The 14,182-nt window shown below is 45.2% G+C and overlaps 1 protein-coding gene across 1 annotated transcript; it reads right to left on the bottom strand.

Annotated features, from left to right (window-relative positions):
- Positions 1-3,209: 3,209 nt before the first annotated feature.
- HILPDA (hypoxia inducible lipid droplet associated) lies at positions 3,210-5,478 on the bottom strand. Its single transcript, XM_032401173.1, is given in 3 exon segments — positions 3,210-4,017; positions 4,020-4,237; positions 5,296-5,478. Coding segments are annotated over 2 exon segments (189 nt in total). The 5' UTR covers positions 4,171-4,237; positions 5,296-5,478; the 3' UTR covers positions 3,210-3,979.
- Positions 5,479-14,182: the final 8,704 nt, after the last annotated feature.

Here is a 14,182-nt window from a genome sequence, read left to right on the forward strand (position 1 = left end):
CTTGCATTATATTTTTATTGGACGGTGTTAAGACTAGATCAAATCTTCCAGGCCTTAATATTCTGATATCTATCATAAGCTTTAGAGGCAGGGCCCTTCAAATCTGGAAAGCATTACACCGCATATAGTTAGTGTTTCCTTCTTCCTTAGATTCCACTAGATGGCACTAGAGCTAAGGCCTCAAGCTAGTAACAGATTGAAGGTTTGTACTTGCAGCTTTCTAAATATGCTGTGCTTGGGCTCCTCTCCACATCCTTGCTCACAGTTCCCTCCAGTAGGGAACTCTTTCTGAACGTGGTTACCTGTTCATTTTTTAAAATTCAGATCCTCTAAGAAGCTTTCCTTTTACCATCTGCCTCCTGCCAGCAGATAACTTTATATACCCATGTCCTATACACGTTTCTATCACAGAACCATGAAACATTATTGGTTTGTTTACATGCCCCCCCCCCCCCCCGCACACTGTCTAATGCATGTTATCTGAGGTAGGTAGTAATGAAATCTTAGTCAATGTGCAGTAGCCGCTAGGTGCTGAAGGCAATGTATCAGTCAGAATAGGCCAAGTTACGCTGCAGGAGCTTAACACAACAGAGGTTTCTTTCGTATTTACACTACACGTTCATCAGGGATCAGTCAACGGCTCCACTCCATGGCACCCTCACTCCAAGACCTACATTAATGGAAGAGTTCCATTTGGAGCATTGCTGGTCACTGTAGTGGAGGGAAAAAGAAGGTGAAAGGTTTGGAGGTTTTTGAACCTGTGCTCCAATCTAGAATCTAGGTGTTCCAATCTAGAACTGACACAAGTTACTTCTACTCACAACTCATTGGCCAGAACTAATAGAACTAATTCATGGCCTTGTCCAACCACAAAGGTGTCAGGAAGTGCACTTCTATTATGTGCTTGAAAGGCAAGGGCAGAAATATTTGGAGACCACTATGATCCTTCTAGTCAAGAACCATTCAGCTCACCGTCCCTCCTGCAGCTCACTACCCCTCTGCATTCACCATACCTCTCTGAAGAAGACAACTCAGTAATTCCCTTCAGCTACAACATCAAGTTCAAATTCAAGAATCTCCGAGTGATGCATAATAGTCTCTACACCACTTTCCGAAGTGGCTTGAGGTGGAGAACTCTAAACTAAAAAGACAAGCCCCCACCCATCTAATAAATATTGGTGGAACAAGGACAAGACGAATGCACTAAGGGGAAAGGGGAGGAACAAGAAACAGTAGCCTAGGAATCACCATGTGCCACTGAGCAGATGGGAAGAAGGCCCCTTACCCTGCGGGAAGGGAATATTCCCTGATTCGGCCTTAATTTTGCTTCCTGGGAGCACAGCCTTAGGCAACTGTTCTGTTCTAAGCTACTGAGAATTCAGAGTTGTTGCTGCAGGGAACCTAATCTAATGTGTCCTTGACTGATAAGGAGATAGGACTGTAGAGGTGGGTGATGCATATGTATTTAAAACAACAAAAAACTTCAGAATGTGTGACATTAACTTACTTGGAGGGCAGGCAGCAAAGCGATCTTACTGAAAGATGGGAAGAGGGCAACTCGTCATAAGTAGCAAAGTATTTGGTAAAACTGTTGCCTGCAGTAACTTGGAAGACATACTTGATCTATCTATCTAAGAAGTTAAGAGAAAGTCAGAGGAAAGAATTTTAGCAGCCTGAATTGGATACTGTTGGTTGCCATTGACGAAGTCCAAGATTAGCTCAGACAAGAACTGAACTGACCAGCTCGCAAGCAGGCACAAGGGCTGTAAAGAGAAATCAGTGGGTTTGCAGGGTTCACAAAGGCAACTACTTCTCATCCCTAACTGGTTAACAGATAAAACTGAGAAATGTTTGCAATGACAAATGCCGTTCTGAACTCAGCTTTGTAGGTAGGATGACTGCTGGCCTGTCTTGGTTCACCCAGACCTGTCCCAGTTTTAGCACTGAAAAGTACTGCACCCCAGAAAATCCCTTTGCCAGGCAAACGGGGACAGCAGGTCACCCTATTCATAGGAAAGAGGAAAACAGTGGCCATTACATCTGTTGTTAAAATCTCCAAGTAGATTAAATTGTCTTAGAGTGAAGACCTCACAAAGGTTCTGGCACCCTGTAAACCATTTCAATTAAACCATCTGGGGAAAGAGCCTTAAGGTGCAGCTCTTCCACTTCAAGTTAACACCCCAAACGAGGTGAAGTGTGAGAATGAGAAAACATATCAAATTTAAGTAGTATGTTCTAGGATAGCTACTGGCCGAAGTGCCTGAAATCCGAGATAAAAAGCCAACTGTACTTTTCATTGTACTGTGCTGAGATGAGCCACATTACCCCCGCCATCCACAGAGATCAGGGAGCCGGACTGCACATGCCCAGAAGGTGGGAAGCTGGAAATACTTGCTAAACAGCACTAGTGACGACCATAGTGCAATTAATAGAAGTGATGCCCAAACCACCGGCTTCTAGAGTAGTTGGCACTTAGGCTCAAGAACTCAGGAAGCCAAAATGGCTTAGTAGAGGCACCATACCATTTGTACCCTTTGGCCATTGTACCAATTTACCCATTGGCCAAAAGTAAACCCAATTCCCCATACATAAAATGACACACATCAAGAGTGTGTGAACTGATACATCACCATGGGCAGAGGAGTGAATGCACTTGAACATGGAGTAGGGGATGGAGGAGTAGTGGATATGGGCAAGGAAAAAAAAAAAAAGCCCAAACCCTGCATTTCTGTGTAAAAGCCAAGCTACAAAGATCTGGGAGTGAGCAGAGACAACTGTCCAGTGGGACATTTTACCAGCTGACCTGGAGAACAATCAAAACTGAGCACTCATTCTGATGGATAACAGCAGTACAGAGGGAAAAAAGCCTACTGGACTGATAGTCCTCTTTCCCCCGGAGACTGAAGGTGGGGGTGCTAGAAGAAAATCATTTTTCTTTTGAAATGGAGAGTCGAGAGAGGACTAGAATATTCTTGGCCCAGGCTCAGAAAACTGGTGGATTCAGGGCAGACCCAACTGCCCTTGCCTCCAAATTCAGATTTATTTACATTATATTTTTTATTTTATTTTTTTAAGTAGGTTCTATGCCCAGTGTGGAGCCCAATGAGGGCCTTGAATTCACGACCTTGAGATCAAGATTCAGTCAGTTTAAGACTAAGCCACCCGGGTGCCCCTACATGATGTTTTAAACGAAGTGTTTTAAGTACTTTTCTGCTCCTGAGTTTTTAAGATGTCAATCCCCAAATCTAGGATTAAGACCCTTCCCTATCACTAATTTCAAGGGCAGAGGTCAATATGACACATACTAGAAATATATATTCAATTTTTATTTCATTAGAAAATTTCATTTAAGCCACATGGTGGCCATAATGGCATTCTTGAGCGGGCTTTGTCATCCCACTGCCCCCTTCCGATCAATATACATGCATACATGCTGTGTTGGCGAAAGTACTTTACATGTGAAACAATGAGAGGTGGACACTTGACTATTTCATCATCCCCCTCCCTACAGCCAACCCATACACCACACTTCAACTACTGTCCACACACACACAAGCTCTCATGGGAGAGAAGCTGACCTCCACATAAACTGACCACAAGACACCCAAGCCCCAAGGAACTCTTGGCAGATGTTGACGACGCAGAGATGAAAACGACACCATCTCCCAACTGCTGAATATGAAGCGCAAGTCCCTATCTAAGAGGCATCAGAGCCATGTTGCCAAGGACACCAGAGCGTACAGCAGACCCTGGGGAGAGCAGTGACATCATTCCATCGCAGTCAAAGGCAATCCACTTACACCTGTATATTAGGCCCTTTTTCCAGGGCAAGGAACATCCAGATGGAGAGGCCCTTCAAGAGCCTGTTAACAGTTCTGGTAACACTGATGTTCTGAGCTTTCCTGCCCAGCAACTAGACAACTGCCTGGATGTGTTTAGGCCAGTGTTCCAAGATTACAGCTGGTGGAGAGAGGTCTTATCACACCCCTCTGGATGGATTGTCTGGAACGCCCTCGGGGGCTCTGTGCTGGCTGGTTGACCTCTGGTGGTCCAGGAGCTCCCAGGCAATGGGCTCTCCAGTATGCCTCCCAGGGACTCCATTAGTCTAACGAAGATGGAGAGCAGGGTCAGCACCACACCTAAGAGATAGAGGTTCAACACAGGCTTCATGGCTGAAATGACCCCACTCCTCTGTAGAGCAGTAGAGCTGTCTTCACTTCTCGAAGGCCTCTGGATACTGAGGAAAGAGAGGTGAGATTAATCTACAGCCTTTTGGGATACGCATGCATCCAGTCCTGACTTCTGTCTTCCCATGGAACTAAGGGTGAGGCTCAGCCAGTCAGGGAGACAGAGACCAGTAGAGCATATTTACACTGTAAACTATGGCTGCAGAGCTAGTCTTGCTTCTTGGACTAATTCAAGAGCACTCCTTAAAACTTTTACTTCTTCTAAAGTAAAGCAATGCACAATCCCCGTGCCACAGTCCAGGGACCAAAACCCTTCCTGAATGGAGCCTTTCTGTTTTTGAGGGGGAAGGTAGGCACATGCCCCTAATAACTTTTTTTTTTTTGAAGATTTTATTTATTTATTTGAGAGAGAGAATGAGATAGAGAGAGCATGAGAGGGGGGAGGGTCAGAGGGAGAAGCAGACTCCCCGCTGAGCAGGGAGCCCGATGCGGGACTCGATCCAGGGACTCCAGGATCATGACCTGAGCCGAAGGCAGTCGCTCAACCAACTGAGCCACCCAGACGCCCGGCACATGCCTCTAAGAAAGCAACCTGCCTAGAGGTTCTCCTTACATCTGTCAGGTTCCAGTTAATCGTAAACTTTTTGATAAAGCCAAAATAATTCCAAGACAGTCAAATCTATCAAGTTCACTTATTTAACAAATACACCCGGAATACCTACGATGTGTTATGCACCCAGGAAGGTACTAGGGCCATACGGGGTCCGGTGGACATGAACCCTGCCCTCATGGGGCTTTCGATCTAGGCAAGAAATTAGGCAGTTGGCACACACACAACACGCCAAGTGCTGTGACAGAAAGGGTGTTCTGGGGGGGCAAGACTGGGACGCCCAACCCAGCACTTGAGAGCATGGGGAGAGCCACATGGAACACAGGGTCATCCCTGAAAACAGAGCTGGAGCGGCTGACTCCGGACCCAGGTGGAGACCGAGCGAGGAGCAGGAGTCCGGGAGGCGCGGCCCGAGCTCGGGAACCCGAGGCGGCCCGCGGGGCAACGCAGCCTGGGGAATGGGCGCGGAAAGGCGGGGAAGCCCACAGGGCCGCTCACCTCCAGGAGGAAGGGCCAAGAGCGGTCCGCTCGCTGTAACAGAGGGTAGTGCAGGAGTCCGAAGAGTCAGCTCCCGATTAGTGTTAAACCGCAGCCCAGACGATTCTCTGAGTATAACGGCGTAACCCTCGGGAAAGAGGAGCAGAACGACGTTGCCCACGCCGCCCACTTATAGCCGCGGCCCCGCCCCGGAGCCGCGCACGCGCACTCGGGCCGCACGCACCGGGCCGGACGCACGCCCGCGGCCCCGCCCCCAGGCGGGAGTGGTCCGAGGTCTGGGCCCCTGCGCTGCGCTGCGCTGCGCTGGCAGTCTGACCTGTTTCCAGAAAGTACACACCTTGGGGTCTGAGTCACTGAGGTCGGCAGTAGGACTAGCGTATGTGTTAACGTAGACTGCCTTTTTCTGCTGCAGGAAACTGGAGGGAATCAGCACATTTACCCCCATACCAAGTGGATTGGAGACACACCTGAAGTGTCCAAATCCAAAAGCCCTCAGGTCAGAGGAAGGCGGGACCGCAGAGAAGGGCTTCATCACCAGACCTTCCAACAAAGCACAGATTGCCAGAAGGCATCAGATCCCCACCCCCAGTATTTAAATTCCCCCGACTGAAGAGCTGACTTTCACTTTCTAGAAGTACCAAGATTCCAGGCACCGCCCCCCACCCTCCCATTCGAAGTCCTGAGGTTTAATTTGCCCTTGGTATCACCGGAATGGCGAGAACCTGTTACATCGTACTAAGTTCTGCTTTCTACGAAAGTTTGTCATGTGTCAGAAAAGGTGAAATACCCAGCTGGCCGTGGCGTCTGTGCCCGACTGCACACGGACAACTCACTTTGTACTCACTGGGCCTGTTTTCTCACCTAAAATGGGGCCACTAGATGATTTTTAGGTACTTTCAGATCGAACCAAAGAGCTAGGAGGTGAGCAGCCAGCTTCATACCCAGATCTGGGAGCTGGGAAGCCTTACTACGCAAACCCTCCCCGTGAAACCGGAGAAATGTAGACGGTCTGCTGTGAAAGCAGCCAATGGCGGATCTCAGAAAATAGAGTCCTGGGGAGACGCTGGGAAGGAACCTCCACGCCGGAAGGCTGTCAGCGGTTTCATGCTTTCCTCCTGGGGAGGAGGAGGGCAGTGGACCAAAGCGCCGGGGCCGCTGACTCTAGACAGGTCCACAGAGCTGTAGGGCTGGCGGTTCCATGTGTCACGGTCAAGTACCGGGGCTGGATGGGCAAGAACCGGGGAGCTTGCACAGGCTCTGCGATTTTGCGGAAAAAGGACGCAACGAGCAGGATGGGAGGGGCCAAATCACAACGGCGACCTTTCCCCTACTTTCCAGGCTCGCGGTCTACTTTTCCAGTAGGAGTGGGTGGGGAAAGGAGAAATTGGGGATGGAGACGTGCCGGCAGGCAGGCACTTAAAAACTAACTTGCCTACTTACCCCGCAGGAATTTTTGGTCTTTCCTTATATTAGCGTTTTGTCTGTTTTTGTGCTGGACTCATTGACTCTTGCACTGTTGTCAGGAGATGCTAGAGCTCTGAGTCTGCCAGATGTCCCAAAGGTCACTACTTGCTAGTTAGGGGCTTTAGGCAAATCCTTTAACCTTCCTGTACTTCAGTTTCCTCAGATGTTATATGGAATACTAACAACCCTTAACTAGAAATTAAATGAATTTATTCTTGTAAAGCACAAAGAATGGTGCCTGGCACATAGAAAACATTCCACGATTGTTAACATTATCTGTGTCATTGACTACAAAACTCCCAAAATGGGGCTTTGTTCATAGTAGCCTATGTTTGGCGTGTCAGGAATTCCGCAATAACCCTTGGGACTCCGTTTATTCTGAGCTCTAAATTATGTTCACACAGCCAGAAGGAAGAGATGGGCACCTCACCAACAATTCCCTCTCTCCCATAGTCACTGTCATTGCCTAAATGTCATGCCAGCTGAAATTAACCAGGGTTTGGGTGAATATAGCCCTATACTTCCCATCCATCAGGTACAAAGATTATTGGCTGTCATCTTTGGGTAGGTACTGGGCATATCTAAATCAGGATTCTTGTCCCATTTCCACCTCCTTGGCCAAGTTAATTAATCTATTTGAGCTTTAGTTTCCTAATCTGTAAAACGGGGAAAATAATATACAAGTAAATAAATAGGAGCTGCTTGACAAGGAATGGCTATTGTCTTACTAAACCGTTTAGAGGCAGATTTTTTTTTTTTTTTTGAAGTAATCTCTAAGCCCAGTGTGGGGCTCTAAAGAGTCACATGCTCTACCAACTGAACCGGCCAGCCCCCACCCACCCCAGGGGCAAATTCTTATCCTAAATCAGGTTGTCATCTAGTTGGATAAATAAGACCTGCAAAAGATAACTACGAACCCAAGGCACTGTAGGAGTAGTGGTTAGAAATTAGTCAGACTTGAGCGTGAGTCCTGCTCTGCGATTTGCTTGCTGTTGTCCTTGGGCTCTGCTTGCCTCAGTTCTTCCTTTTAAAATGGGAGTAACAATAGTTCTAACCTACTAAGACTGTGATGAAGATTAAATAATGAATGCAAAGTACTTAGTATAGACTAAGGGCAAAATAAATGGTGGTTACTAATCTAATTAGCTCCTAAGGTAGACTACTGTGAATGGACTGCAGTGCTTGGGAGCCCAGAAGTAGAGAAAGAGAGAGAAAACGAAGTAAGAGCATAGCTAGGGTGACAATGATCTGTTTGGGGATCTGGAATTTTAGCATTCACCATGAGTGAATGGGAAACTGGAAGCAAAGTCAGCATTCACCAAGTAACTGACACATGCCAAGCATTTTGCTAAATGCCTTACATAATATTGTTTAACTGAATTCCCTTAGCAGCCACGTGTAGTAGGTATTAGTACTTCCCTACTTTATTTGTTAACCATGCTTTTTCCCTTCAGCTAGTCTTTTACTCATCCTTCATATCTCAATTCAAGCATGTTTCTTTGGGCTGCCTGAATGGCTCAGGTGTGCTCTCTCTCTCACACACATACTCTCCCTCTCTCTCTGAAATAAATAAAATCTTAAAAAAAAATACCAATACAAAACAAAAACATGTTTCCTCTGGGAACCGTTTGCTGACCCTCAGACCCTGCTACAGGCTGCAATGACATGATATACGTGATATACATTTCCCTCACTATTAGTTACCTTACGCTTAGTTATATTAATGTCCGCTTCCCCCTCAAAAGCCTGAAAACATCAGTGAAAGGAGTGTCTAGTCTGATTTTGTCTTCATTTCATTCTAGCACCTAGCACCACATAGTAGGCTTTCAATAAATATTTATTGATTGGAGAACTATTTGAACAAATGATTATCTTACCCAGCATCTTCAGTGAATCCCCATTGTTCCACCAAAGAAGGGTAGATAGGACCCCAAGACAAATCCTCTTCAGGGTCTACCTCCTCCTGGGGAACTGCTAATCAAGGAGAGCTCTTTGTGAACCATATCCTTATCCCAAGCCCCTCAAAAAAAGTGCTTCTATAGTCAGCCCACACGGGAGTACCACACTAAGACAATATCCTCACAAAGTTGATCTTATGATTCTGGGTCCATTTAAAGGACATGTCTTTGCAATGCTGGTGAGTATAAATTGGTACACTCTCTATGGAATCAGTTCAGTTATAGCTATAAAAACAAAAGAATGGGGGCACCTGGGTGGCTCAGTCGGTTAAGCGTCTGCCTTCGGCTCAGGTCATGATCCCAGGGTCCTGGGATGGAGCCCCGCATCAGGCTCTCTGCTCAGCGGGGAGTCTGCTGCTTCCTCTCACTCTCCCTCTGTGCTCTCCCTGTCTCTCTCTTTTTATCAAATAAATAAATAAATCTTAAAACAAAAACAAAAACAAAAGAATGTATATGCCCTTTAACCTAGAATTTCACTTCGAGAAATGATCATTACAGACAACTTCCTGCATGTGGAGAACAGAGTAGATAGAAGCACTGTTTGTAATACAAAAGATTGGGAAGAAACAGAGCAGCCTATCAGTAGGAACTGGTTAAGTAAATGACCACTACCAGGATTGCACATTCCTGCAGTGGGTTGCCATAACGCCCGCCAAAAGAATAAGCAGTTTTGTACATACTGACATGATCTCCATAATATATTAAGTGGGAAAGCCAAGTGTATAGTGTGTGTATAATATGCTACAGTTTGTGTTAAAAACAGACTCCCAAGATAGGATGTGCAAAATGAGATACCAACGGGGCACCTGGGTGACTCAATTGGTTAAGTGTCCCTACTCTTGATTTGGCTCAGGTCATGATCTCAGGTCTTTGGGATTGAGCCCCACATCCAGCTCCACGCTCAGCGGGGAGTCTGCTTGAGATTCTCCCTCTCTCCCTCTCTCTCTCTCTCTCTCTCAAATAAATAAATAAAAATTTTAAAAAATTAGATACCACCTCCTACCCACTAGGACGGATATCTATAGAGAGAGAATTTAATTTAAAAGAAAATAAAGTAAGTGTTGGTGAGGATGTGGAACCCTTACACATTGCTGTTGGGAATGTAAAATGGTGAGCTGTTGTGGAAAACAGTTTGACAGTTCCTCAAAAAGTTAAACAGAGTTACCATATTATCCAACAATTCTACTCTGAAGTATATACCCAAGAGAACTGAAGACATATGTTCACACAAAAAACTTATTACAAATATTCACAGCAGTACTGTATATAATAGCCAAAAAAGCGGAAACAACCCAAATGTACATCAACTGATGAAGAGGTAAGCAAAATGTGGTACAATGGAATATTATTCAACCATAAAATTTAAGTACTAATACATGCTGTAATATGGGTGAACCTTGAACACATTATGTTAAGTGAAAGAAGCCAGACACAAAAGGACACATATTGTATGACTCCATTTCAGTGACATGTTCAGAATAGGCAAGTCTATAGAGACAGAAAGTAGGTTAGTGGTTGCTAGGGGCTGGAGGGAGAGGAGAATGAGGGGTGACAGCTAATGGGTACAGGGTTTCTTCCTGGGATGATGAAAATGTTCTAAAATTAGACAGTGGTGCTGGTTGCACAACTCTGTAAATATACTCTACACCACTGAACTGTACACTTTATTTTTTTTTAAAGATTTTTATTTATTTATTTATCAGACAGAGAGAGCACAGGCAGGGAGAGCAGCAGGCAGAGGGAGAAGCAGGCTCCCCACAGACCAGGAAGCCCGATGCGGGGCTCCATCCCAGGACTCTGGGATCATGACCTGAGCCGAAGGCAGACGCTTAACCGACTGAGCCACCCAAAATGGTGAATTTTGGCATGTGAACGAGATCTTAATAAAGCTGTGATTCTTTAAAAAGGAAGGCAAATGTGGAGAACATTTGTCATCTTCAGCTGACAAACAAAAACAGAATTAACCACTATAAACCCTTACTAAGGAAACTTTTCAAGCGTGTAAAAAGAAACCTGAACCCAGAAGAAAATACTGAGATTCAAGAAGAAATGGTGAGAAAACAAATTATGAGTCCTGAAAACTATCTTTCCAGACTAGAGCAGAGTAGGACACACGGCAACAGAGTGCAGTGTGGGAGATCGGAGCGGTCCTCTGTGGGAAGAGACAGCACCCGAACATGGATGGAACCTGAAGGAGATGGTGGGTTCGTGAACAGAGCTGTGTCAGTGCAAACGCGCTGGCTTGAGCATCACAACATGAAAACCCAAGATCCTAACCCCAGGGAAGTACATGGGAATTGTTTCTACTGCCCTGCCACTTTGAGTCCAAAGTCATTTCAAAATAAAGTTTTAAAAGTCAAAAACAAAACAAAATGAAACAAAAACAAAACTCTTTTTAATAATAGTGATTACTTTGGCCAAGTAAAAATAACCAGGTAAACAAACAAACAAACAAAAAAGGTAAACATTTAAGTTGGGAACAGTGAGCGGAGAAAAGTGGAACAAGTCTTATTGGGGAGGAAGGGCGATATTGATTAATTTTAGACACTTTAAGTCTTTATTAAAATGTTCAGGGAAGCTCTTTCTGTTCCCTTTTGAACAATTCGGTCTTCAAGTCATTGGGTGGAGCAGAGCAGGTGGCCCAGTGGCCCAGAGTGGATTATCTCTTTTATTCTCTACTCTATCCTCCGTGTCTGAAACATGTTCAGTAAATATTTATGGAATAAATGGATGCATGAATGAATGGCTCACTCTCTCACTTCCTTCTGGACCCTGATCAAATGTCATTTCTCAGGGAGGCCTTCCTAATCGTCCTATATAAAACAGACCCCCATCCTGTCCCTCTCCCTTACTCTGCTTCATGTTTTCTTCATAGGACTCAATATCACCAAACCTCTTTTATATTTATTTGTTAATCCTCTGTCTTCCCTCACTAGAAGGTAGCTCCTTGAGGACAAAGATTTGGACTACTTTGTCAATTACTACGTACCTAAACCCAGAACATTGCCTGGCATGTAATATTGGTGCTCAACAAATACTTATTGAATGAATAATTATTTTTTTAAGAAGAAGAACAGCTCCTCCATGATTGGTTTTATTTCTTTGTAATTGTTGTGCAACATCTTAACAATGATTATTTCTGGGTGATACGGTTATGAGATTTTTTTTCCCCCAAATTTTCTTGCGAGGTGGCATGTGTTACTTTTATAATTAGAGAAAAACTTTAAAAATGTAAACTGACATTTTGTAAATTAATTGCTTGTGCAACATTGTGACCACAGCGGATATGCAACAAGGGGGAAACTGCCAGGGGAGTTGGGATGGGGAAATTGGGTCAAGAGCAGTGGCTGCTGTGGGGGTGGGGGTGAGTGGGAAGACTAGGGCAGTGCAGGGCACCAGAGGAAGGTGCCCATGGAAGGTAGAGCCAGTTCCAAAAGATGGGCAAAGGGCACCAATGCAAACAGAGGCTCCTTTACCCCCTACCTGGGCCAGGGGCCTCAATTCTGAGTGTGGTTCTGGTGCTGCCTACCTAGTGACCTGGGACAAGTTGCTTTTTCAGGCCTCAGTTTTTTCTTTTCTGTGAAACACAGGGCTGAGGGAAATGAGTTGTCTCTAAGCGTTTCTACCTCAGAGGCATGTGGTTCCAGAACCTTCAGTAAGAAGCTGCAGCATGGGCAGGAGTGAGTACCAAAGGCACAATGGATCTCTGTCCCCAAGCTGCATTTGGGAAATCCTGGATGAACAATGCAGTGTTAGAAAACATGGTATTCAAAACTATATGCACCATATACATTAACCATGATACAAATAGATAGAGAGACTGATAGGATATACTCTGAAATATTAACACTGACATTAGTTTTCACTGGGCAGGCCCTTTTAATTCATTCGTCACAAAGGCTCAGTGCCAGGGGCCTATAGACTTTTCAAGGACTCTCAAACATGTGTGAGATATGGAAAAGAAAACACATTGCTTCAAGATTTTTTAAGAGGCAAAATTAAAATGAATAAGCACTTAATCAAAGGTCCCCAAAATATGACATTATGTCAACTAGACAATTTCAACTCAACTCAATAACTTTAAATGTGGCATATGGGTGTGTTTTAATGGGCTGGACGCATCCAGCCCATGTAAGGCATGTCTAGGGCCTGTGGAAGTTCTTAAAGTGGGTGAGTGGTAGATTATGAATTAGTTTTATAGTTTCCTGTAGTGTCCAATCTCCCACTATAAACATATATGGTAAGAAGAAAAATTCAATGAATTTTGAAAAAGCATGTGAATGAAAAAGCCTAGGAGGGACGCCTGGGTGGCTCAGTCATTAAGCGTCTGCCTTAGGCTCAGGTCATGATCCCAGGGTCCTGGGATTGAGTCCCAAGTCCGGCTCCTTGCTCAGTGGGGAGCCTGCTTCTCCCTCTCCCTCTGCCTGCCGCTCCCCCTGCTTGTGCTCTCTCTCTCTGACAAATAAATAAATAAAATCTTAAAAAAAAAAAAAAGTGTCCTGGGGCACCTGGGTGGCTCAGTTGGTTAGGCGTCTGCCTTCGGCTCAGGTCATGATCTCAGGGTCCTGGGATTGAGCCCTGCATGGGCTCCCTGCTCAGCGGGGGGCCTGCTTCTCCCTCTGCCTGTCATTCCCCTGCTTGTGCTCTTGCTCGCTCTCTGACAAATAAATAAGTAAAACCTTAAAAAAAAGCCTAGGAAAATTTAGGGTGAAGAGACCTTGTTTCCTCATCTTAACAAAGGCTGTGGACTATCTAGTCCTCGATTTCTGTAGGTAAAAATAATCAAAAGGGAAACTAACTCAAAGCATAGATTTCAGGGAGGGGGGTGGGGGATGGGTTAGCCTGGTGATGGGTATTAAGGAGGGCACGTACTGCATGGAGCACTGGGTGTTATACGCAAACAATGAATCATGGATCACTACACCAAAAACTAATGATGTATGGTGACTAACATAACATGATAAAATAAAATAAAAAATAAAAAAATAAAAGCTGAGTACCACTTCAAAAAACAAAAACAAAAACATAGATTTCAAAAAGTTTTCTCTTTCTGTGCTGTCCACTAAGTTATGTCCATCCAACAATTAGGATAAATCCGCGTGTGGACATTTTGTTCCCTCTTTCCTTCATGGAATCATAAAATTATTAAATATTAAGACCCAGAGGAAGTCTTTTTTCCTGTCCTCTTGTCTTGGCGATCACAGTGGACTGAGAGTGGGGAGCGCAGGTCAGGTGTGACCCAGCCAGGCACGGAGCAGAGTGAGCTTCCTGCTGCTTGGCAAGTGGCTGCAGGAGCTCCAAGAGGGGGCGGGTGTCTTGCTGTCATATCAGGGAGAGGGAAGTTGAGGTGGAGGGCCTGGAAGGCAATGGGGTTCTCCTGACTTCTGTGCTATTTTCATTCATAATTGCAACACCTACTTCCCCCCTCTTCTGTGTGTGGCTACACACACACATGCCCTACGTTA

The sequence above is a fragment of the Phoca vitulina genome, unplaced genomic scaffold (genome assembly GCF_004348235.1).
Source record: "Phoca vitulina isolate PV1807 unplaced genomic scaffold, GSC_HSeal_1.0 scaffold4, whole genome shotgun sequence".
Lineage (NCBI taxonomy): Eukaryota > Metazoa > Chordata > Mammalia > Carnivora > Phocidae > Phoca > Phoca vitulina.